The sequence below is a fragment of the Calypte anna genome, chromosome 4B, assembly GCF_003957555.1.
Source record: "Calypte anna isolate BGI_N300 chromosome 4B, bCalAnn1_v1.p, whole genome shotgun sequence".
In the NCBI taxonomy this organism is placed as follows: Eukaryota; Metazoa; Chordata; class Aves; order Apodiformes; family Trochilidae; genus Calypte; species Calypte anna.
The window spans coordinates 612,633-639,028 of record NC_044249.1 but is presented as its reverse complement, the minus strand read 5'-3'; the positions used below and the strand labels follow the sequence as shown (position 1 = coordinate 639,028).

Genomic DNA, 26,396 nt, shown 5'->3' with positions numbered 1-26,396 from the left:
TACACATTTTTCTTACTTTCTCTTGGAGCCTGTGGATCTTCTCTTGCATGCCCTCATTCTCACAAGTAATCTTCATTACATTAGGATTCTCATGGAAACCAACACCATCTGTATCAGTGCCAATAGTGTACTCCTCCAGTATGACACAGTACCAACCTGACATTTTCTTTTGTCCCAGCAAAAAAAAACCCAACTTAAAACCAAAATTATTCTCTTTCAGCTTTAAAGTACAATATAATTTCAGATGCTTAGAATTTTATTTTTAATTAAACATTAAATTATTAAGGCAACATCAAAGCAATAAATAGTGTTTAAAACGTTTCCAAAGAGAATTATTTTGAATGCATGGTTTGGTGTAAGCTTTGACATGAAGTTTGTCTCCATTTTTCTCTTCATTAAGTGCAACTCCAGGTGAAAGACCACTATGTACTAGTGACCTGTGCCTCTTCATGGAGAATTTGATGAAAGTTTCTTTGAAGGTCTGCTAGTTCACCACTCATGAGCAATACCAAAATTGCTGTAGAGAACCAGGAACTTTATTGCAAGCAGCTTAGAAATCTTATTATATATTCAAAGAAAGGAAAAGACTCAAAAGGAAGAGAAAACACATGCAGAGGAGGAATTGCTATACATTTCATCTCATGCAAACACAAAACCACAAGACAAAAACCAGAAACGTTCAAAGAAGCTAGATGCAGAAACTGAACTGGGCTATGTCTGCTCCTACCCAAGCCTCTGTCTCCAAAGGGCTGAACTTTAGAGCTGGGACTGATGGCAGCACTCCCAAAAGAGAGGTCTGCACGACAAGCTGGCCCCACAAAGTCACCCGCTGACAGCTGACATGGGTTACAACCTCCACAAAGCTCACCTTCTCTTTTTAGAAGCTCTACCTTGAAGTTGGAGGCCACTCAAGAAATATCAGGAGGTTTTTTAATTATTATTTTTCAATGTTTTTCTAATGCTTTAAAAATCAAATTACATGAGCCCAACTCACTCAACAGGTTGACATTTGTTGAAACACCATGTTTGGCATAGTTCTCTTCTGCAAGAAGCTACCTTAAATATGAAGGGACACGAAGAAATAAAACCTGCTCCTGTTCCCTTCTGATCATTTGCACAGCTACTGCAAAACTAGTAAAAGATGTGGAGCAGGAAATTGGCAGAAGTAGTTGTAGGCTTAGCCATGTATATAAGCATACAATTTGTGATCTACAAACCAGACTAACAGCAAACAATCTGCCAATTCAGGCCCACTGTATACTGCTGAGTTTTATTTACTCAGCCTCCAAGCAGAGTTTCCAGGTATACTCAGGACTACCCCATCCTCATTTACAAGATACTTTCCCCTTGTATCATGAAACCTTCCACTTGCTTATAGCCTGGATTGGATGTGGATTTTTTTTCCCTTTGAAGACTTTTATTTAAGAAAAAAATCCTTACATTTAAAATGCTATCAGAATAACCTTTCAAAAGATTAACTTCACAAAAAAATAAAACCCTTGCATACAGGCTGTGACATGAGATAAGCTCATGTACACACAGTTAGGACAGAAGTTCTCAAAGTCTTTTTAAACCATAAGAAGAACATTTGGTATCCCTGAAGTTAGAGTATCAGTAATTTTTCTAAGCTGTGCTTAATATCACTTGCAGATATTTTTCTACCTGAAAGAATGGGAAGTGACTTTCAACTGATAGGAAATTCAGTTGATGACTTCCCTCTAAATAATGCTGACAATCAGGTTGCAGGAGAAGCACAGACAGCCAGCTCAGAAGAGTGAAGCTGGATCCCACCCCTACCAGTGCATCTTTCATGAAGTTAAACCCAAGATTTTGGCTTCCTTTTTCCTTCTTTTTCAATTCTTCCCCATTCCATGGCAATGCATGTGAGATGATCTACAATAACATCAACTGATCTGGAAGTGACTCAGGCATTTTTTACTTAAGTCTTTTGGTACTGTAATTCCAATAGCAAAATGCTATCCCATCCCTACCACAGTCAAACTAAAGCAACATATGACTAAGGCTGACTGCAGGAAAGAGAGTTAACAAGACAAACAGTGAGACTTCCTTTATTTTAATAGTAAGTCTGTTTCTAATGCAAAGGTTGAATGTGTGACTTGGTAATTGGTTACTCTACAGAGAAAAATATTTGCTCAGAAAACGCATTATATTTTCTTGTTAAGAAACACTTTTTCTGTGCTGTTTAATGAGTTAATCTGCATTACTCCCAGCTTCTCTGCAGATGTAAGCTACAGGCTGAGAGCTGTGCACCATTTTAATTGCTTCCTCTCCCTCTGCCCTACATTCTGGAGAGCCTTCAAAACTTGTTGACACCTGTCTGGAGTTTTTAAAACTCCAGTTTCAACAGGTGTTTGTGGACTCCCAAGTACCCAAGGGAGTAGGCTGGCAAAAAATTGTCATCTTCAATCCTTGCAGTGAAACTGCTAAATGCAGCATAATCAAACAGCAAAGGCAAATATAATATCCATTTCTCATTACTGGCATGCCTCATAATTCACTTGTTTCCCATTTGCATTGACTGGTCAAATTGAATGACAATCTTTTGAGGCTTCTTTACACAATACAGAACCCAGTATTTGTAGTGTGGAATTAACTGACTGGAAACATTGAATTAAATTCACTGCATGCACCAGTGCCTTCAGAAAAGGCTCTCCCTCTGCAGCACTCAAGCACAGCTGCCACTCAAAGTACCCAGGATTCTGCACACTTACAAAGTCCTGCACCAGCACAGGCACAGCAGTAGCAAGTGGGAGGTGAAATTCTGTCATGACACAGCTGAGCCAGGTCTAGAAGTAACCCATCCCACTCACCTGCCCTTCCACAGAGAAATGCCTTTCCAAGTCATTCCTGTTCAGCTAGGATTTTCAGCACCCATTCCTATTCACTACCACTTCTAGCCACAGACTATGGAGCTGCCACCCACTGCTCTGTCTAGGACAAGGTTTGGCACCATCAGGGAAGAGTCCACATGGGATCAAAAGTCATACAGCAAGCTGACACGACATCAGCCATCAGAACTGCAAGGTGCATTTGGCTGCTGGCATGTCACCTCCAGAACACCCCACTCCACAAGGGAGACTTTTACCTGATTGCTGACAAACCCTTAGGAACTTGGAAAGAGAGAGAGAGAGAAACTAAGTGCTAGTAAAAATTTATCTGGCAAAATGATTGAGAAGGGACAAGGACACGAAGACTTGAAAATCTGTAACTTGACTCATTTCCTGCCTGAACATTTGCTTTTGGGAAGCTTATGGTAGGAATGGATTAATGCCTTATTGAGTAAAACATCCAGCTCGCTTCACTATCTAGTAATTAACTAACAAGTTACTGTAAATGTGTTATTTTGGATAATTTTGGAAATTCTATCAACTGTTCGCCAGAGTTTCTCATAGAACAACAATGCTTCTTCATCGTCATCTGAAATGTTTTGCCTAGCTACCTGTATGCACTGAGCTTTCTTATTTTGTGCTTCTGCCCACTGAAATCCCCATCAAAAGGCTAAACTTTCCCCCCAAAATTCAGAGACAGTTCTTCACAAAGCAAAGCAGTCGACCTTTCCAAGCCTCATTAATCTGTTTGAGCTGCCACAGCCAAGAGTTCGGAAGGAAAAGCAGAGGAAACTTCAACTGGAAAATATTTTGACGTAATTGACCCAGATGACAAACTAAGCTTGAGAACATGTCAAGCACAAGGAGTGGCACAAAAAGGCAACAGTGGGGTTACACAGGAAGTTAAATCAAACCAAAGTGAAGTCAGAGCTCTGAGAACAGTGTGTATTTTTGTAATTACTGCTAATTGAAAAAATGAAAAGATTCCTTAAGCTGAAGCTCTTAAGTAAGATCAAATAAAATGTCAGGAATATTTTCTAACCTCTTTTTTCTCCGATCATAGTTGGGGCTCCTAACCAATGCAAATACTTCAGATCATCAGCTCTACCATTGGTTTTCAAAGTGATAAAACATCATTAAACACTACTTACCAACTTATCGGTTGGTTTGGGGTTGGATTGGGTTTTTTTCTAAATATTGTTTCATCATGCTTATAAAAACTAGTGTGTCTCACTTACCTGACTTCCAAGGGATGTATCTTTTAGAGAAATAGATTTTCTGAAAATTGTTTTTTGTCACTATCACTAACAGACAAATGTTAAAAAACAATAAGCAGCAAGAGGAAAAATTATGCTTCCTAAGCCATTGTAACCATATAGAAGTTATGTAATTTTTCAGGTTATTTATTTTACAAACTCAGATAATCTGCTTGTTGGACAGAAAACAGAACTCCAAGTTCTCTATTGATATAACTGAGCAAAAGCCTCCTGAAATTAGCAGAAAGTCTCTGGCTGTGGCAGGCTACAAGATAGAAGGTAATGCAATGCAGGATACTATCAACCAGGTGCATACCCTTCTAGTATGCAGCATCCTGGGCTTTTGGGCAACTCATTTTTTGGGCAAAAGGATTTTCAAATCCCTGTGACCCTCACAGGACTGTCAGATACAGAATGCACCATAATGGGGTGCTGGAGTTTATCTGGGTAGGTACAGGGATGGAGTCTCCCATCCTGACAACATAAAATAAACTTAAGTATTCATTTCCAATTAGGTTAAAAACAAAAGCACAATGGTTTTCTTATTTGTCAGTAAGGTTAAAACACCTATGGACCACAATAATGAGAGAAAAAACATCCACAGATATTCTCTGCAAGTCGCTTTCCAAAAAAGCGACAAAAGATCCATGAAGAAAAGTGATATTGATCAGATATTCCTTCAAGTGACATAATAAAAATAAACAATTCCCCTTAGGAGCTATATGCAAGATTGCTTTGTAAATAAACTAACCAACCCACTTTCTCTGGAAAAGCAAAAGGACACCAGTCCTGGTGAAAATACAGCTATAAAAAGTTTTGGCCAAATCTCAAAGAACATGTTTACAAAAGGGCCACATTCCAGCCATTCAAACTTCACAACGGATTTCAGGAGAGAACAGGAAATAACGTCAAACATCTGTTAGCATGTCATTTTCTTCAGCTCCTCTACTCAGAAATCACATCTAGACTTTGCCCATCTTCCCAACCTGATTATAGGCAAGTCAGACATGGGCTGCATGCTGTGCTGTTCTGCCCATGCCTCATGCAGCATTGTGACAACCAGCCATACCCAAGACACTTGAGAATGGCACATTTATCAGATTACATGTAACCCAACTGAAGTACCTCATTTAACAGAATCAGATGGCCAACATCTGGATGCAAAGACTTCCTGGAGCCAGGCTGGGACAGGGGCAATACCTGCTGCTCCCAAGCAGGACAGAAAACTTGAACAAGTCAAGTACATTTTGCACTTTTTGAGAGGGCTGGACTTACTATACCCATAATAAAATGTACTGTGCAGACAGACATATTGAACAGTCTTCCAAAGATCACTGGACCAAGTCAGCACTGCATGTAACCTACTCTATTTCCCCTCAGGTTTCAGAGACAGGGAGCAATGGCAATCAGCAGTAAGCTCCCACAGCCAGAGCCATGACTCCTGTCTGCAGCCCATCCTCAAGAAGGACCCCAGAACCTGAGCCACCTGAACTCTCCTGACAGAGTACACACATCCTACAGGCTGCACAGCAGACACTTTTCATCACAAATCCTTATTCGGGGCAGGAGAGACTGGGAGGAAAATTCAAGTCTGAAAAGTAAATTATCAAGAAACACACCCCCATTTCAAAAAGCCTGATATCAGTTCCAGGGACAGATATTTGAGGCATAACACAGAAATGGGAAAATTAACAGGACTGCAAGCAAGAAAAGAAAACTTCCCTCTCTCTCAAAAAGATAACCAAACCACCAAACCCCAACAACAACAAAAAACCACCTCTGAAAAACAAAATCCCACATATTCAGCTACTTTGGGTTTATTGCAGAAACACATGCAGTGGAAATTAATTCATGCCTGTTGTGCTTTAAGAAGTGCTACAATGATGTTTAGCACATTTAGTACATGATGGATGTCTCCTGTCCAGGAAGCAAATGTCAAGTTAGAGAAAGTGGGCTATGCTCCCTTCCTGGAGTCAACATATCCAAGGCTGGAGGAGCTCCAGAGATGTGTTTCTTGAAACATCTGTACATTAAATACTCAACCAGTTCCAGGCCAAGGGACTGAAACTGACAGGGACTAAAAATCAGTTTCCCTAAGCCAGCTGCTTCTGCTGCAGCTCCACCATGAAGAAATGCTGCATTAGTGTACAAAACTATGTTCCATCAGTGCACTTTCAGATATCTCCCATTCAGCATGAGCCATCTTCTATTTATGGACAACTAACAGCATTAGTAAAAATAGCTGATGGAGCTATAACTGATGAATATAGGACAGGGACAATGTTTATTTTCAACTGTTTGTTTTTTTGTTTGGTTTTGGGTTTTTTTCAGGCTGCTACCTTTTCCTCACCCTTTCAGGCATCAGTACTTTGGCCAGACAAAGAGGAATGTTTTCTTTTAAGCAGTGCTGGAGGAAAAGGTTACCTTGTTTACCACTAAGTCTGGAGTACAAAGAACTACTTTGTCTTTATGGAAGAAGCAGTAACTGTACTGTTTCTTAAGGGCTGAGGTTTCCAAGGCTTGGTCTTGTTGATGTGACTGTGACCCAGAGGCCTGTCTGCGAGACTGGGAAGAGGAGGCAAGGCTCCAGGGTCAGTGGGACCACCTCTGCTCCAGAGAGGACACCAGCCAGAGCTACAGTTATGGTGTGGCTGAAAGGACAGGCAGAGGAGGAAGCTGTGCAGAAACCAACAACACAGAAAGCTTTGTGAGCAAAGAGATGGTCAACACGCAAGGGTTCCTGATCCTAATGCTGAGGAGGAGATACTTCTAAAATACTTAATGTTTTTTTCTTGCACTTCATTAGCACTCTGACACAGCTGCAAGACTAGTCCATGTGGAATCACTCTGCTATCTTTTTTTTCTTCCCATGTGTTGAAGCTCAGTATTATTAAATAACTTAATTCATGTGTTTTCCATACAACCCTCAATAATCAATTACACTTATTCACAGGCAATGAAATTCAAAGTTTTTCTATACTTAGTGTTTCTTAATGCTGAGAAAATATTCCACTTATGCATGAGCACTCCAGATAAAACTGATGTTGCAAACTTTCTAAGAACTGATGAAGTAAAACTATTTCCCCTGAAAAAAGGTAAACAGGGCAAGAAAAATCTGTAATGAAACATGAACAATAAGGTAGAGAAAGCAACTTCTCAGAGGAATGAAAAGAAATGCAACAGATAAGATGGTAATATTTCCATGCAAGCAAGTAATTATTACAGTAAGAAGAGCTATGCACTAAGCAACTTCATCTTGTTTATACTGCTTTAAAAATTGGTTTCCATTTTTTAGAAGATTTTAAATAATTAAGTTTATCCACCCATACAACATATAACTTCCATGCTGTGAGAAAATAATCGATTTTTAAAAAGCACACAAGAAAGCACTGGTCCTTTCCATAAGAAAACACAAACCTTACTTGATTTTTACAAAGTGTTTGCTGTAAAATAAGTAATTATTAGAAACACGAAGAGCCACAGGATTTTTTGCACTGGAAACTGATAAACTGTCCATTGTTGTGTGTAAGAATAAACAGCATACCTTCACTGCCAGAAAGTTGAGACCACTTTCATGAGCCAAAGCTTTGGCAATCATTGTTTTTGAGCAGCCAGGAGGTCCATAAAGCAGCACACCTTTGGGAGGCTGGATTCCCATCCGGATGAAGGAGTCGGGATGTCTGAGAGGCCATTCAACTGCCTGCTTCAACTTAAGCTTGATGTCTTCTAGTCCACCTATGTCTGACCAAGATACCTGCAAAGCAAACCACATTGCTGAATTCAGACAATGAAGAAAAGCTATTAAAAAACAAAAGTGCTCTAAAAGCTTGAGAACAAACAATCCTCTGAAGTATCTACAGAAAAAACCACACATAAAAAAGCAACACGCAAACCAACTACAGTTAAATTTGTTCTGCTGAAGACACAGGACATATTTGTCAGGGGCAAAGGGATCTAAAACCTGTTCCAGCTCTGCCTGCAGTGCTGTCAGCAGGCCCCAGCCTTTTCCCAGCATCCCCACATTCAGTCTACAACTACAGTGGAAGAAAGAGCAGTTGGATGGTGCAAGTACTTTTGCCTAAGTCCAAGCAAACTGCACACCAAATAAAAATTCTCCTTGACTGTCAGTCTTTGACATAAAAGAGAATTACAAAGACAGCAGAGAACAAACAGTGAAGATCAACATGCACGGGGCAGGCTCTCAGAAATACTCTGACTTTCAAGGCTAACTAGAAGGTGAGGAGCTGCCCATCTGCAGAACATCACGCCTCTCACACCAGGAATATGTTACCAAAATAAATGCAGATTCAGTAAAGGTCAGAGCAAAGCAAAGACTGTATCAGACACATATCAGAGCATCCCAGTAGCAGAGAGAGCCAAAGATTTTAGCAGCAGTGTTACCAAAGCAGCATGCCACTTTGGTACTTGTAAGCCAACTCGTGCAGCCTGCCAATATTCCCTGAGGAAATGCTACCCCATGCTACAAGCAAAAGCAACTGCACAAGTTGGATCAAAGGGATTGTTGGTAGCAAACAGATGGGGACTGACTGTGTACAAGTCCCTAGTCTCAAAATGAAAATGTCTGCATGAATAAATAAAAAAAAAAATTAAAAACTGCACAACTCTGTAGAAAGGAAGGAGGAAACAACAGCATTAATTCCTATCACCTGACTTTGAGCTGGTATCTTAGGCTATCAACACAGTCAAAAGACAAGAGACTTTGCCAAGCAATTCAACTGTAGCAAAAACTGCCTTTCAGGAGTCAGACAGGTAGTCTCATAGCAAATTTCTCTCTCTTTCTTCTAGAGGGAACACATGGCAAGGAAATATCCAATTTACACACCTCAGTTAAGCTCTTAAAGGTAAGAGGAATCCTCCCTTCCTGCCTGTTTTCACAATTAAAGACTGAAATCTGCCTGCACGTTCTTAATTACAATGAAGCAAACATCCAAGTTTTTAAAAAGTGAAGATGTGTGACAGATACCCACTTGCTTCCTGTCACTGTGCCACCCATGCAAACCACCCCTTTTCACTCAAAATTCATGGCTGAATAGCATAGTTAAGCTCAGGACAGTTAATCCCAATCTTCCGTTACTGTCAAAGCTGGTGTTTCTGAGTCAGACCTGAAACAGCAGCACTTTTACAGTTTCTTTTAAAAATAGGTATTACCTGTCCCTACAAACCTTAATTCTACTTAGCAGCTCTGTGAACCGCAGAGAACTAAATCTTGGTACTTTTAAACAACTTTTTATTAGTGAAGAAGATATATAACGTTTGTTCTCTGTTTTAAGTATCAATACTTACATCTGGTAAAACACTGACTACTCATTCCTATCATCATGTCTTTCTAGATAGACAAAGATGGTGACAAACATGAACAGGAATTTCTTAAAATTTATAAAGCCATCAGAAACTCTCAATAATTTTAATCAACAGAAGGCTAAGTCCATTAGTGTCATTTTGGACACATACAAAAAGCTAGGGATAAAATAACCAAATGTTATTTTTTTACCCCTTGTAAATATTCACACAATATATAAACATGCACAAGTCTTCTGAGGCATACAAATGATTTTTCAAGCTCACTACATGTCATTCAACATAAATGCAAGTGACAGAATTGTACAGAAAAGGTGAAGTAGGGCCACCTTACACAAAGGTTGTTTTCAGGAGCCTGGGTAATTATTCTGATTCTGCAGACATTGAAAATCAGGAAGGGGAGGAAAGGGAGACGACTGGGTCAGGACATAGAGACACTAATGTGAGTTTGCCTGTCAAGAGTTTAAAAACAAAATAATTAAGCAATCAAAACTTCAGTTAACTTACTTAAAATTTCTGTAACACAAGGTATAGAATTCAAGAAGCAATGGTATTAAAAGCAAAAACAGCTAATAAAACACTACCTTCACTTTCTGGTCAAGCTCTTAAAACATTTTTTTCCTCATTTCAGAAGGCTAGCAATAAGCATGGGGAAAAAACATCCACCACCAATAAAACAATAAAAAATCTGAGTTCTCTTAGATTCATAATTGCTTGGAAGAACTGTGGTGGATTGGGTTTGCACACAGATACTCAGTAATTTCCCAACTACAATTAACACAACTTCTAGTGGACACATGCAGACAATTACACTTCTTGCCCATGAACTCAAAGGAAAGGTCTTGCAACACAGGCAATGAAGTGTGATTTTCTGTCACTGTGGAAATGATTTTAAAGACCAACCTTGGGGCTGAGCTTACACATACAACAAGAGTGCCCTGCTACAGTGTGTAAGACAACAAGGTTTCATTACTGCTGGGATCTTTAGTGCTCCCCAGGTCAACAAAGCTCAGAATATGATGCAGAGCAGCAACTCCCCAGAGGTTGTTAAGCAACAGCAATAAAGAAATAAAGCAGACGTGCAAAGGATGTCTCATCCAGAACTTCTTGGCTGCAAAGACACAAATCTGAGTGTTGAATTACAGCAAAGGGAGAGAAACAGGCAAGCAAAACCCATAGCACTAAAAAATTTCACAAAGACCCATAAGAGAGGGAAGAATGGCAACTACAGTGCAACTCTCCAAAGAAATAAAGTATTAATTTCCTGATTTATAATGTGCATCCCCTCTCTCCTATATCATTGCTGCAGAAAAAGCAGCCATCTAAAAAGGTTGTAACATTTAGCAAAGTTAAAAAAAATGAAAATGGAAAAATGGAAAACAAGATGCTGTGTGGAACCAGGCTTTTTGCATTTGCCTTGGTCATAGCCAACATGCACAGCAATCTGGGCACAACTGAAAGGACAAAAGAGTGAAGAAAAGTGAAACAACAAAAAAACCCTGCACATGGTGACACATCCACCTTCAGCAGCTCATCCTGCACACAACCTTGCTTAGTCTGCCACCCCAAACTCACTTCATTTTGGATTCCCCTACCAGTAATACTGCACATGTTTTGGAAAAAAAAAGCAAGCTCAACTTATGTCAATGAAAAAGCTCTAATAACTAGTTTGTCCTGAAGTACTCCTCAGCAGCAGACTGCAAAGCAGTCTATAAAGTCTACACGATATCCTCAGACACCAAGAAATCACTTGCTCATGGCCACTCAAACAAGTAACTTCTTATATATTCCCTTGTTCTTTAGCTACTACTCCAGTGTAAGTATAACGAGGTTTTCCAGTTTTTAAATAGGACAAAAGATTGCAACAGAGCAATTTAATCTAGTAGCCTGAGCATACCAATATTAATCAGCAAAGCATTCTAGGAGACAGGGTTGCTGACACATGACAACTAATTAATGGCTCTGCAGTTCATTCATTTGGCTTCTTAGCTACCTGGTCTCTGCTGAGACCAACTCCTTCAGCATCCACTCATATTCCAATATTAGTGCAATCAAACAGATTCAACCAGAGCAGTTAAACAATAGAATCACAGAGTAATTCTATACACAACTCTAATCAGAGAAGTGAAAAATAGTCTGCAAAATTAGATTAAGACATACCTAAAAATCATTACTAGAAGCACACAACACAAAATGTTGCACATCCTCCTTAAAAAAAACAACAAAGGTATCCAAGGAACCTGAAGCTGCATTCTGCTTTCTGCTACAGTCTGTGCTCCCAGCAACAACCAGACCTAGTAAATTCCCTGGATACGAGCACACAGTGCTGAGTGCCTGGCACTAAGACACTAACATCAAGTGAGAATAAGACATACTTATTTTCAGATAAAGAGCAAATGACACTAATCTAAGTTAAATAACAATAAATAGATTATTTTTTAAAAATATCTTTTTGCTTGTGCATGTCTATAAACCACACAGTGGTCAAACCTTTTAAAATAGCTACACCATACTAAAGTACATGAATGAGTTTCAGATGTTTGGAAGAGTTCCTGCATCACATCCCAAGCCCCAAGCAAGCAGCTCTAGCCAGGAGGCTGCAGTTTGCATTCCTGTTGCTTGCTTTCCTGTTCCTACACTGCCATCCCAGTCACCTAGCTGCACCATGACAAAGTTCCTACACCTAACCCTTGGACTTGAGCTGACTTAGAGCAACTACTTCTGAGCACCTAACTTCATTTCTGTAAGCTGCAGCCCAAAATCATGGTTAAACTGAATTCCAGCACCTCCTTTGGAAGGACACCAAATCCATTGCATGTGGTACTTTAAATTCCACTTTAAACAAAGACCAGGCACTAAGCAGATGACCTAAAATTTACTCTACATCTTCACAGAATATGCATTATTTTGTACAAATGCAGACCCTGCCTCTCAGCACAAAAGGAATCATCACTGTGTTATCTCCCCTTCAATAAAGAATGAATTTCAGTAGCACTCCAGTGACTCAGCTGGTGTTTAACAAACAAAAACAACAGAAAAGCAAGGAAGCCACGGGCAGGATGGTTCAGTGGACAACAGGAGCCTCTATAGTAGGTTGAGCTGGATTCAGAACAGCTTTCCTGCAGCTCCTTGAGACCTTGCTTCTTTCTGGTTTTATTGTGCTGTTTAGCAGCAATCCATCTGGCTCCAAGAGGGCTGAGATGTCTAAAAGGCACAGCACAGTGATAACGACATGAGCCCAGGAGCCAGTAGCAGAGTAAGCAATGAAAGAATCAGTTCCTGGTTCTCAGCAGAACTCATTAGCCCTTGTGGATATTGATGCCACTGCACCATTTCCAGGAACAGCCATCTGGGGCCAGCCCAGGCATTTCCACCCAGCACAGCAAGGACTTCGAACAAGCCAAGTGTGACATCCGAGCTGGCTGTGTACAGCATCCTGTTCGCTGATTTTATTTCCCATTCCTATAGTTTGGGAATAAAGGTCCATCCACAGTTGTGCAATCTAATTCCCACAACACTCGTCTTCGTGCAGTGAGACACAAATGTTCCCTTTGAGGGCTTGGACAGCTCCTGAGGAACACCAGCACAACAGCTTGCAGAGTCAAGACTTAGTGAGATTAACTACAACATTTTCTTTTGCTGAGTTTTGTTAAGCCAGATCATTGTCATCTTAAAAAGATCAGTTCCCAAGCCCAATCTCTATTGTGACTGCTACTGAACTACTGTAATTCATGACTGAGAGGGCAGTGAGTGGGGTAAAGATGAACCCAGCATCTTTCTGTTTATGTCATGTTCTGTTCACATAATGACAGCCCCTGACAGGTAACTGCCTGGCAGTGATAACCTAACTACAGTATTTAATTCTATCCTCAGTTAAAACCATTTCATGCCACTGAAGACATTCAGGTCATAGCAGTATAAACTGCATGTAGAATTAGTCAACTGCTCGACATAAAAGCTCAACAGTCAATCTCTGCACAGCTTTGTTTCAATACACTTTGGTTAAAAATGTTAACAGTTGGTTTCTGTTTAAATTTGTGCCTGCTTTACAAAAGGCCCCAGATGTCATGGGTATTCAGGATTTGCTTTGAGCATACACCTTAAGATCTTTACTCCATTAAGTCACTCATCACATAAAACTAGAGATCAGGAGATACACTCCTGCACTATCAGGACCTTAAGCTTCTGGAAACAGGTCCTCAAAATTTTAACCAGGCAAATAAATATGCAAACAAAAACACAACACACAACATTTATTGGTCAATTGAGGCTTCCACTTTAAAAAATTCCTCTTTTGTAGGGAATTTCAGTGCCTAACCACAACTCTTAACATAGCTCTAATGATATTACTGGTGTACTGCAAAAAAATAACTTACTTTTGGCACATCAACTGCCACCTCCCTCATGGCACTGGGCCTGACATCATTCATCCCCTGCAGGAAGTCATTGAAAGCAATCATCACTGACCCAGCCACTTCCTTGTCTGACAGGTTTGGGCTTTTCCCCAGTGCTCTCCGCAATGCATACAAACCTATTAAAAAAAAACAACAACAAAACAACATGGTAGTATGAGGCTGCCTTCTGATTCTCACAAATATAACAGCAGCACTGGAAAGGAAATGATGCTCACGAGAATGCTTCAACACCAGGCCCCAACTAGGTCAAATTACATGCACAACTCTCCTGATGAGAGCAAGAAAAAGGGTATTTAATGATCACAGACAAAGTATAAGATAGAACTATTCCAAAGGACAGAATGAAACAGCCCTGCCTCCTTGTTCCTGGAGATGAAGCTAACAGTGCAAAGCCTCCCAAGGTCCATACATCAATCTGAACACATTTCTAAACCACAGAGGAAGAGGGATAGCAAATATTCAAGGCAAACCTTAAATCAGCTCATATAGGACAGTTGCAAGCTTGTCCATTCTTCTACTATAAGAACTGGGCAGTCCAAGCTGCTTTTAAAAAGAAACTGATGAGATTTCTTTTACTTTCATTGGAACCTTCTCTCACTATCTAGTAAGATGCCAGATACCTGTGTTTTTCTTGATAATGCCACAAACATTCCCTGCAAACATTCCCTTGTTCCCTTCAGCAATCACACTTTTCAAATGCAGGCACAGCTTTTACCTTCTCCTTTGTCTGGCCAAATCAGCTCACATATAATACCTATAAATCTCAACATTAATTCCTAGCTTGCCCCTATAGTTGAGTCCTCCAAAAGCCACCCAAGTCTCGCCCACTTACACATCCATTTGTTATTACTCCTCGGGCAGGACCGAGTGGTACCATCTGCAGCTCTCAGACATTCCCCAGAGACTGCAACTACAGCTCCAGTTGTGCAAGATGCTCAGAAGCATTATGGTTTTCCCACTGTATAATGTAAGGCCTAATATAATTTGGACTTCAGTTGCTTCTGTTTTCAACCCAGTTCTGTGAACTGAAACAGCTAAATATGTCATTTACAGTATTGTTACGTGACAAGTATAATCTTTAATACAGGTATATATACACCCACCCGCAGGCAGGGATGTGACATGTTGTGTTACATTAAAAAATAAGGCAGTTAGTGTGACACCAGGTCGCCTGGCATGACCATAAAAAGACAAATATTGGTTAAATCTTATTTACATTTAACCAAGCAAAGCATCGATCATCTCTACATGAAAAAAGCCAATAAAAGAATAAAAGGGATAAGCCCTTCTGAAAACAGACAACTCTAAATTTCAGCAGATTCTTGACTTCTTTCTAGAGGCACTGGTAAATGTGGACATGCAAAGTTTCTGACAATAGCAGGAATTCTGCATTTCCTACAATATATACAATGTGTGAAGAGATATAATATTTCCCCTGTGAAGCAGTACAGCTGGTGTCTTTCCATAAATCACCTATTACAGCAGAGTCTTGAGCATCTGCATTCAATACCCAGGCCCTTGATACAATAAAGGAAAAAAAACAAACCAGCAACGTTGTAATTCAGGTTTCCCCTTGCACAGAACATCCAGAACTAATAAGATATATAAATAAAAACGTTCCACGAGGCCAAGGAAAAAAAGGAAAATATAGTCACCAGGAGGACAAGTATAAAATATAACTGACTCATTTTAAAAATCCAGACAGTTTTCATGTCATTCCTCCCTCACTTCTTCCTTCCTCTGAAACAGGTCATTTTAAGCAAACAAAAAACATAAGCAAGACAAGAGATTCACTGCCCAGATTTAAAACTTACTTCCAAGGAAATAACAAACTTGACATCTTACTGTAGTGTCACTGCAGTCAACTATCTGGGCAGCACAAGCGGGTACTGGGCTTGAGCCCTATGCTTTATTTTTGGGGAAGTCCACTCATGTGGCACTCTCATTTTAAAAACATGAAAGGCATAACATGAAATTAAGTCACAGAGGAAGAAGTAAGAGATAAAGATCTCTGCTCCTCACTTCTATGCATATCGGGCATCAACAGGCACCAGCTTAGCCCAGTGCCCACTGGATACATTTTAATCATGTCATGGTTATCTTTTTTTCAATACATGAGAAATCCTTAAAAACAAACAAGGTTATTTTAAAAATTGAGAGAACAGGGCAGATAAATGCCCAAGGAGAATACTGCTCTTAAGGATCATTACTTCCAGTGCTACTAGCAGTAGGAGTGAAATTTCAGTCCTCAGCAGTGGGTTTGAAATGCACCAACCGTGATCCAGAACAGGAATAAAGAGGTCACAGCTCTCCAAACAAAGCCTGAATTCATTTCAGCATGTGCACGCACACACCACTGCATAGGTCAGCATTTAATTGAAACAATGTTTTACATTAAAACAATAATAAAAAACAGATTGGAAAGAAAGCATGATTCTTCCTGTTTCCTCCGGTTATCATCATCATTCTTTCCTGCACTTCAGATTGACCTCCAAACAGAGGCAGAGAAATCCAGAGGCTGCACCTTCCTGTTAAAAGCACAGGAAGACACAGCCAGAGGCTTGCTGAAGTCAGAAAAACACATCCTTGTCTTGAGACTCTGAAAGATGTATTTAACATAAAGAAACGCAGGGCAGGATGCAACACATGCTGCTAGAAGCATTGCAGAGGCAAATGAGGTGAAACAGCACAGCAAACCCAAGTTTTTCACCACAGATGTCATCATGCAGCTCAGGTTCACACATCAGAGCAGCTCAGCCCAGCTGTTGGGGGTCTCACTCACAGGGGTTTTGAGCAGAGGACACGTCCTGGCTGTAAGCTGACTGAGCACAGCATTTGTGTCAGGTTTGCTCACTCCTTTTCAGGTGTCAGTTCATTCTTAAGGATTACTGAATGCCAACAGCCCTTTGGTAGAGAGTCATAAGGCTCAGAAGTGGGCAAGGAGGGTTCCAGTGGCATATTCCAGCAGGAAGGGGAGGAAGGACACAGGTAGTCAGCCTGCAGCATAGTGCATGGGACTTTTTGGACAGGCTACCTATTTATAGCAAAGGGATACACGACTGGTCCCCAGCACTATCCTATGCAGAGGAGAAACTTAACTTGGAAGGCAGCCTTTGTAACTGTTAACAATGATACTCAGTGGAGTAAAAACGGAAAATCCCAGTTAAAAAATAAAATGAAAAAAACCCAAGTATAATGTATCACGCATGATTATAAACAATGGAAAATAAACAACTTGTTCCAGTCCAGCAACTGTGTGCTCTACCTCACCAACTCATCCTGTCTGTCTAGAACAGAGGAAACTAAGTGGACAGAAGGGGAAAAAGCCCAGCAGAACACCCTGTCCTGGTACAGATGATCATTCTTTGGTACCAGGCTATGCAGGAGGACGACAGCATTGTTTCCCTTTAAGATTTTCTTGCTCATAGCTTGGCTAAGGGTTGGCACATTAGATCATAATAACAAATGTCTGAGCCTAAAACGAGACCATGACACTGCTATATTTGTCAGGAGTTTGTGTATAACTATGTACTACTGTAAACAATAGAAAGTATCCACTCAGAGCAATGAACATACTTCAGGCTTCAAAAAGAGAACATACACAATGCTTGGTGAAACAAACTGAACAAAACATTGATAATCACACATCTTTTACTGCCCATTAGCTATTTCCTCTGCAAACCTATCTTGCCAGGACTAACTCTACCAGAATCCCAAAACCAGATTTTTTAAGTAGCTGGAAAGAAACTGTAATCTTCTTGTAAGACTGTTTACAGAAGGAAACATTTCTTCTTTTCCTGCTAATTTGGCACTTCCCTTCCAAATAACTATGGTCAAACCCCCAAAACACATAACATTTCTCCCTGTGACAGCTGTCAGATCCAACATGATACCCTCCTGCATGGATGGCAGTGGAATGAGCAACAGCATATGGAAAAATTTCAGCTTCCTAATGGCACTGGATAGGGCATCTTCCTCTACTTCGAGACCTTTATATGCTTCAATTCAAAATTTAAAATTTAAAATTGCAAATTCACTTTGCTAACCTGAGCACTGATCTACTGTAGGGATTAAGGAAGGAAGGAAGGAAGGAAGGAAGGAAGGAAGGAAGGAAGGAAGGAAGGAACTAACTGTATTTTCAAAACTTCTTTCATTGAGGAAGTAGTTTATTCCCAGATCAGGTACACAACCACCATCTCTCTTCAGACAATTACAATGGAGGGTAATAAGGAATACAGGGTAATAAGGATGACAGCATTTGTCTGAGTGACAGAGCAGTCAGAGGCTGCTCCTCAGGGACTCACTGTTCATCACATCACCCCAAACACCTCACCTTTCCTGCAGGTGGCCAGGCTACCAAAACTGCAGAAGCTGAGGAAAAAATCCCAACACATAGATCTAACAAAGACATTCCCAGGTTTCAGGGGAATTTACTTCCCCATCAGTTACAGGGAGAAACAAAAACCCTAAGAGCAAGCTTTTCAATTGCCTTTTTTTTTTCTTCACTGATTCAGCAGAGTAATATTGATTCATACTGGCAAAAGTTGTAGCTCAATTACTTATTTGTAAGAATAAGAAGTCAGTGAACCATTATAATCCTCAATGCTAAGCAAGGTGATACCCTTAACTGCATTACAATCAGACAGTTTAAAACACTTGGATGCAAAAAAGGTGACTAGTGCTTCTTCCACAGAAGTCTAAAAAGTTTCAGCTGTTGCCATGCAGCATCCTCACTGGAACTAAATTGATGTTATTGCAAGAGAGACAACTATTTATACAAAAACATTTGTTCTTCCTCTCCACATGATGCTATCTTATCACAGTCCAAGTGTTTTGTATCAGCACACTGAAATTATGTGTAATGAACGAGGATGTTCAAGATAAATTGAAAGAGTTACAAAGCAAATACTTCCTTTCTCTGTAAACAATACGACTGAACCCACTTCTTGAAGAAACCAAGCTATATTTATATTCACCCTCTTGAAATGCTACAGGCAGCCATAGAAGGATAAGTTTATAATAAATTGCTATATTTGGAAACCTTTGTTGCTAAGCATCTTCTAACATTGAGTACAGTTTATACCATTCATATTCCTGCTACATAATTAACATTTCATGTTTTTCCAAAAAAAGTGCAGTGCTTATCTTTGTTGTTAAATTAAAACCATTATAATTTTGTGGGGGAATTAATACAAGACAGTGTGGCCAACTAAATTAAAGCAGAAGCAACAAGATCTCAGGGGTGTACAAACACTGACATTACATGCAAGGATATGGCAGTCTGTCTTCTATACACTGCCTCAGAACACAGCTGCTCACACTAAATTTAAGGTAGTCTACTAAATAATTTAGGACACAGTAGACCTCTCCCAGTCTTAAAAGAATAACATTTTCTCAGCCCTTTTCTTGTCTAAGCCCTTTTCTTGTCAATAACCGTGTTCATGAGAAACCCTCAGAGGGTACTCAACTCCTTGAGAGGCCACCACAAGGAGCCTGTTGCAAGCCGGTGTCTACAGAATGTGGTCCAGCACCGACTGAGGTATTTGCAGGTTTTCCACAGCAGGCTGTTAACTCACACAAAAGCATGCAGTGAACTGCAGAAATCACTGGCATCTTCCCACAGTAAATCCCAGCTTCTCCACTGTAGCAGATGTCACCCTGAACAGAGATGAGGTACACTAATTCTGAAAGAATTGCATCTGAGCTGGTGACACTGCCCGTACCAGAAATACCAGTTTTACTTTTAATTTTGCTGGACTGACCATAGTTATTTGCAGGACAGAAAAACAGTACTTACATAACATGTGAGGGGGACAACAGAAACACCCAAAAGTGATTATTATATCCATCTACATGTAAAGATTTCATGATTGTTTGGTCATAACATCCTGTTTGGAACAGTTTGTATGACACTGCAGAGATCCTCCAGGTTTTCCTTGCCCTTCCTCACCTTGCCCATTCCAGCATGCATCAGATCCTGTGCACGCCACATACACACAGGCCTAAAAACATTTAGAACAAGTGAAAGGTTTGCCCACCATAGCTCTACAGATGCCACATTTGTCATGTCACATTAATTACTACACCCTTGGTTTATATAAGCAGTATATACACAACATTGTATGTGTTAAAAAACGGAGTTGAAGTATAAAGATAAGGAAGGATGAGTCCTTTGAAAATGATCTCAAGTTTGTATTAAGAATATAAACAAAATTTAGCTTGTAAGCTTTCAGACTTTCCAGCCACAAAGTACCTAAAAATATAAACGGGATGGCCAGAACTCAAGAACCACCAAAAGCCCTTATACCAAAAACATATTTCATGAGTACTTACACACATATCACATGTGAAAGGGGCACAAGTAATGAGAACATTTATGAAGAAACTCCCAATTCCAATATTGCCTGAATATTAAGCATTGTGGTTATTTAGAAATGCACACCAGCAGCCTTAACTATACATTTATATCCCGTTTTATGCTGCAGTATATATTAAATATTACATTCAATTCTGAGCCCTGCTTTGCCAAAAGGTTATTGACAAACTGGAGGGAGTTCAGAGAAAATCAACATAATTTCTCAGAAGGCAGGAAGGACTTATTTATGAGGGAAGATTAAAAGAGCTAAATATTTATAGTTTGGCTCAGTAATGAATGAGGAGGTAGGGGACATGAGAACAGCCTGAAGATATCTGAAGGGTGTAAACACTAAGGAAGGAGAGTGAATGTGTTATACAAGCATGTAAATAGAAATAATGGGATAAAACTAAACAAGGAAAACTTAGGGTGAATATCACAGAGTGTTCCTGGACAGACAGCTATCTTGGCTTCTCAAGTGAAGCAAAAGAACCCCATTGCTTGAACAAACAAGACTAGACAAAACACTGGAAAATCTGCCATATGGAATAACCTCACTCTGATGAGAAGAAATATTACCTCATAGCAGTTAGCCTTTCCTATGTTTAACTCCAGTGAAAGCAGCAACAGTTTACAAGGTGGTGAAGATTTAATATTAAAGGTACAGAAGCTTCATCAGGACAAAAAACAACCCAAGTAAGAATGTTCCTTTAACCATGAGCAATGTAAATTCAGATTATGTAATACTTCAACCAAATCATGCTTCTGCACCTCTACAAAGGAAAAATACATCTGGCTGCAGAGTTAAAGATGCTGAGCTGCTTTCTCCCCAGCAGAGGTCACTCCCAGTTAACAAGTGACAAGCAATTTAACAGCATGGATTCCAACTTCAGCGAAGGTCAATAGAAAGGAAACATCCTCCTTCCCATCACTTGGGATGCAAAGCACAGAGGTAACAGCCTGTCCTGCAGTCAGTTGCAGGTAGATGCCAGGCTTGGATCTACATAACAAGGAGTGTTCAATTTGCACAACATTCAGAATTTTGTTTTCTAAAAGGACCTGATAAAGTGGGTGAATGTTGCCTGTTTGCAGCTGAACTAGGAAGTGTCCACAATCAGTATGCACATGCACAAGTAAAGCCCAGGATGGGTCATGTTTGGAGTTGAAATCACAGCACTTTTCACTGACTACGCCAGAAAACTCACTAAATCATGTGACTTACCAACATATTAGAAATGGCACAAGGAATTCCCCAGTGTTGGTGAACTTAACTTTCAGCTTTGAAATCTATTAACAATCAAAGGGTTTTTGTAATCTGCCCAGTAGCAGACTGGTGATCCTCACATTCCACACTCAGCTATGTTTCCTTGATACAAAAATTAATTACATCTAATTCTTTAAAAGCACAGACCGTGGAGTTTTTCTGTTTTTACAAAATAAAACCACTAACAATAAATTCTAAACAAGATACACATTGTCTTACCTGCTTCCTTGCACAAGGCTGCTAAGTCTGCCCCCACATAGCCATGTGCACTGTCAGCCAGTCTCACCAGCTGGGCTGCAGTGAGGGAATGGGGCACCTTCCTGAGGAGCCTCTGGAGAATGTCCAGGCGGCCCCGGGCGTCAGGAATCCCGATCTCAATCTCCTTATCAAAACGGCCCGGCCGGCGCAGCGCTGCGTCCAGGGCATGGGCACGGTTGGTGGCCCCAAGGACCAGGACCTGCCCTTCACTCTCTTCCTGAAGGCATAAACAATGCAAAATATTTTACAATTAAAATGTTACACAGCTTACAAATACACTTCTTGCTTGTTTTTCCCAACTACTGCACACACTAAAACCCTGCTGCTAGCTCTAAAGGAACAAAGAAAACCTTTCAGAGTATGTATCACACAAGTGATCCCACCCTACCTCTCCCTGTTTGCAGTTCAGCATTACTAGGCAGTGCATGCACATACATAGAATAAAAAAGAAACTTTACTCCAAGGTGCCCACGTCTCAGTATCTCCCCCTTTAATCCCCAAGAATCTGTTTTCCTATAACAGGAAAGTGAGCACTAAGGAAAGTGAAATAAGTGTTCAAGCTAAAGGGCAGCACTGGCATAAGAACATGAAACTATCAGGCAGACCTTGAATAAACAAATTTGGGAAACAAATCATTTAAGGCATCAAAACCAGCAGAGAGACAGGAGGTTACAAAGCTTCCTGGAAGAAGTAGGAAAAGTCCAGTAGGAAAAGTTCCTGTTCAGTAGGAAAGGCAAGGTCAAAAATCCTAGCCAACTTCCTCAAGCTCTGCTTATTCGCTCTTAGTGAATAAGTTAAAAATCAGGTAGGAGGTCTCCTGCAGTGCCATTCTCCTTCTGTGAACAAAGCACTTTCTCCAGGAAGAATATGCCTCAGATTTTGCCATCAGAAATGTTCTGCCTGTGAACAACTCCAGACTGGGCAACTCAACTTTCATGCAGGAAAATAATTAGAAACTTGCAGACTACAAAACCAGCAGAAACTCATGTTCATACTGTGGACAGATTAATCTTTCCTGCTGGTAATCATAAAATAATATACAAGAGACTGGCAGATTTTAGGGCCTTAATCCATAATGCACTTAAGTTAATAAATCTACTGTTTCTTCAGCAGGCTTTCGTTTCTGTCCAAAATATTGCTGTGTCAATCTTGAAATAAGTTGTTGTTGCCTTTAATAATGCAGCCCATACACCACCAGAAGTATTTTGATTACTTTGATTTCAGAGCAATTAAAAATACCTGGCTTACTTCAATGATGGGCTGTCACTAAAATTTTAGTTTTATCTCCAAAACTTCAGGAGTGAGAGAAGGCAAGAGAAAGTCATTGAGTGGAAGAAAACCTACTTTCTTTTCAATTCACTGTTATCAGCAGACATTCCCTTTCTGTGTCTTCTGTCTAGCATCCAGTAAAGCATTAGATTACTATAGTCCCATCTAACCCTATTTTCCGCTCAACCAACACATCTAAAATTGGCTGCATTATAGAAGCAAAATTACTTTCTTCAGAGAGCCCCCATACACATTAATTTTCTCAATACTGTCTACTTACTGAGCCAATGCCATCCATTAATGTCAGCAATGAAGCAACAACTCTTTTTTCTACTTCATTCTGAGCTCCTTCTCTCTTTGGACAGAGTGCATCCAACTCATCTATAAATATAATGGAGGGGCGACTGGAAAAAAAGAATAAGTAACAAAAATTATAGTGGTCAGGAAGATTTAAAACACCTTAGTAGAGAAGTGCAAAGTTGTTCATGGAAAACAAGCATCCCACTCCTCTAGGCAGCCAAAAGCTTCAACCTTGAATATGTTAATTAAAGAAGTTAATACAATTATTAATATATTAGGCAAACTGATATCTTTAAGATGATCTCAATCTCCTTTTCTATGACTCTAGACTCAACACTAAGCATACTGATTTAGTGAGTGAAAAAATACAATTGTATTTGCCACTTCTAAAAATACAGTATGGGATAGTCTTTTGCTGATGTATTATGAACACTAATCATCTGGAAGACAAGTCTGCCTTAAGCAGGACTAACAAATTTGGGCAGAATGCCACCCTAATCCAGAGGCAGAAGAGATCAAGTACCAACACTAACTAGCTCCTTCAGAGCTGGCTTCCACGCCTCAGCACAGTACTATGCTGGCCTCCCAAGACAAAACTAGACAGAAGAATTTGGATCCAGATGAAACTCTGGCTCATGCTTCCATCTGTTGAAACAAGCATACAATACACTAACGATACAGATGGAGCTATTTGGCACCATCTGTAACAGTCCATTAACAGGGGTAGTGTCCAAAAGCATTTAATAGGCATACTAGAATTTCACTGCTTTCCTTCTAGCTAAGTTCTGTATAAACAGATTTATTTCCTTTTAAAAACCACTGCAGGAAAAAATTACAATTCAAAGACTCTTGCAAATGTTTTTCTTTTAAGAACATTAACGCTGGTACCAATACCGCAAATAAACGAACACAAATAAAATTAACCTAAAAGAACATACCACAGAGAAGCTTCAGCAAATATCTGACGCAACCTTGATTCAGATTCCCCGTAAAACCTACAATAATTAAAATATTTTAATAGAAAACATTTTCTGGCCTCTTCCAGGCAACTTGGAAAATTACTGCTTGTGCGATTCACAAAGCCATAGCGCACCCTTTCAAAGCTCGTCAGGATATGCACATGAATAATAATCATTATTTCCACAAGGACAAGAAATTAAAGTAAAATATAACTATCTTGTAGACAGAAAAAAGATTAAAGAAAAAAGCTTTTCTTTTCTGCATTGGAAACAATATTATCTGTATTTTTTTTAAGAACAGGGAGAAAAGGTTCCCTGGAGACATTATTGAGTGCAGTATCTTAAATTCAAACATGCTTTAACAAGTCACTCTTCTTGTTGCAGAACTAACATGCAATTGCAGATGCAGTTTTAGTCCCCTCTTAAATTTAGTCCATGCCTTAAATAAATTTCTTAGCCAAATGGATAAACCTCTTTTATAACAAGAAGAAACATAAGCCTGATTTGACAGAACCCTTTCCCATTTGTTTCTGACTCTCTTGGGCAGATAGCCCATGGCCGACTCCAAATCCACATCTGTCCACAACAGATAGATGCCAGAACAGATTTGGGATAACATATTTATGGAATTAATGAAAATAAATTGGGCTGACTTACTTGCTTATTATTTCAGGACCATTAATAACGGTAACGTGAGCACCAACCTCGTTAGCAATGGCTTTGGCAATCATAGTCTTCCCCGTGCCCGGAGGGCCATATAACAGCACTCCTCTAGGAGGAGGGATTCCTTTAAACAAAAGCACATGCACACAAACAGAAAAGAGAGGTACCTGTGATAAATGCCAGACTGAACAACCTGCACTTGTGTATTTTACTGTCCCAGTTATTACCATTGTAACTTTCCCTCAACACTGACTCTTTTACAGACACATCATTTTGGTAAAATTGTAGGCTTTAAGTGGCAAGGCCATTCCTATATGGGACACACATCTACATTCTTTAGTTTAAAAATCCAAATGATTCTCCTTAAAGAGCAACATTTAAAAACTGTTACATTTTTCAGTGGTTCAGCACTATAATTATCCCTAAGCTATACATGCTTGTGTGGTGTATTTTTTTTCAAAATGGTTATCAGGCTAATGGCCTAACATCTATGAACACACTTAATGTTATGTTATTCATGATTCAACTTTCCAGCACCAGAAAACCACTTCTCTTCAACACACAAAAATATTTCAGAAATACCATGAGGACTGATTCAGGAACACTTAGGAAAAATGAAAAATATGCATCAAAATGATGACTTTGCTTCTTTAATGGCAAATGTAAAGAGCCAAACCAGACACATTCAAGCACAGAATGTAAAGGGAAAGGTACTACTGTGAACAGTTAAAACTGGGTAGAAACTATGGGTAACCACATGAAGTAATAACATGATCCCAGGTAAAGAGCCAAAAAAAAAAAGTTTCAGACCAGAAAAGGCAAATTAAACGGGCACAAAGCTGGAAACAGCAGGTGAAAAATTACAACACAAAAAGAAGAGACAAATATTTAACGAAGGACTGACCCTGGCACAAAAGACACTGCTGAAACATGACCCAAGAGGAGTACTGGCTGCGCACTGTGACAGCAGACAGGAAATGATGCTCAAAGCACAGGGGACAACCCAGTGGTGACAGAGTATAATACAAACAGTGTGTACAGGAAGTCCAAGTCTTAGGAAGTAATACACTCAAAAAGAAAAAAGGATCCACTAACTGAGAGAGGATAGAAATGGAGTGTCTTTAGGGTCAGGTTACTTCACAATAATAGTCCATTAAAGCATGAAGCTGCTCCCTCCTGTGGTGGTTCTGCTACTGGCAAGAAACAGAGCTGCTGAACCAAAGGTCTCACCTCAGCCAACAGAAGGACTCTCAACATTTGGATTGTTATTAAGCATTCATAACTGGTGAGAAAACATCACTTATGTAATTACAGAGAATCTGATTAAGCACTTTTTGGACCAAGTATGAAGAATTCCAATGCTGAAGCAACCTTTCTGCTAGCACAAAACCACACAGCAATGCTGAGTTTGGAGGTCAGCAAATGGAGCTGGAATCCACAGGGATGCAGACACCTCACATCATCCCACTGACACCTGCCAATAACAGCC

The 26,396-nt window shown here is 39.8% G+C and overlaps 1 protein-coding gene across 1 annotated transcript in view; it reads right to left on the bottom strand.

The window, feature by feature from the left end:
- Window positions 1-26,396, bottom strand: part of SPATA5 (spermatogenesis associated 5) — a 140,244-nt gene that overhangs the window by 108,670 nt on the left and 5,178 nt on the right. Inside the window, exons 6-11 of the mRNA XM_030450446.1 lie at window positions 24,902-25,031; window positions 24,224-24,280; window positions 23,266-23,389; window positions 21,678-21,933; window positions 13,801-13,955; window positions 7,650-7,859 (exon numbers count right to left, since the gene is read on the bottom strand). Coding sequence (XP_030306306.1) covers window positions 7,650-7,859; window positions 13,801-13,955; window positions 21,678-21,933; window positions 23,266-23,389; window positions 24,224-24,280; window positions 24,902-25,031 — 932 coding nt within the window. The remainder of the gene's footprint in view (window positions 1-7,649; window positions 7,860-13,800; window positions 13,956-21,677; window positions 21,934-23,265; window positions 23,390-24,223; window positions 24,281-24,901; window positions 25,032-26,396) is intronic.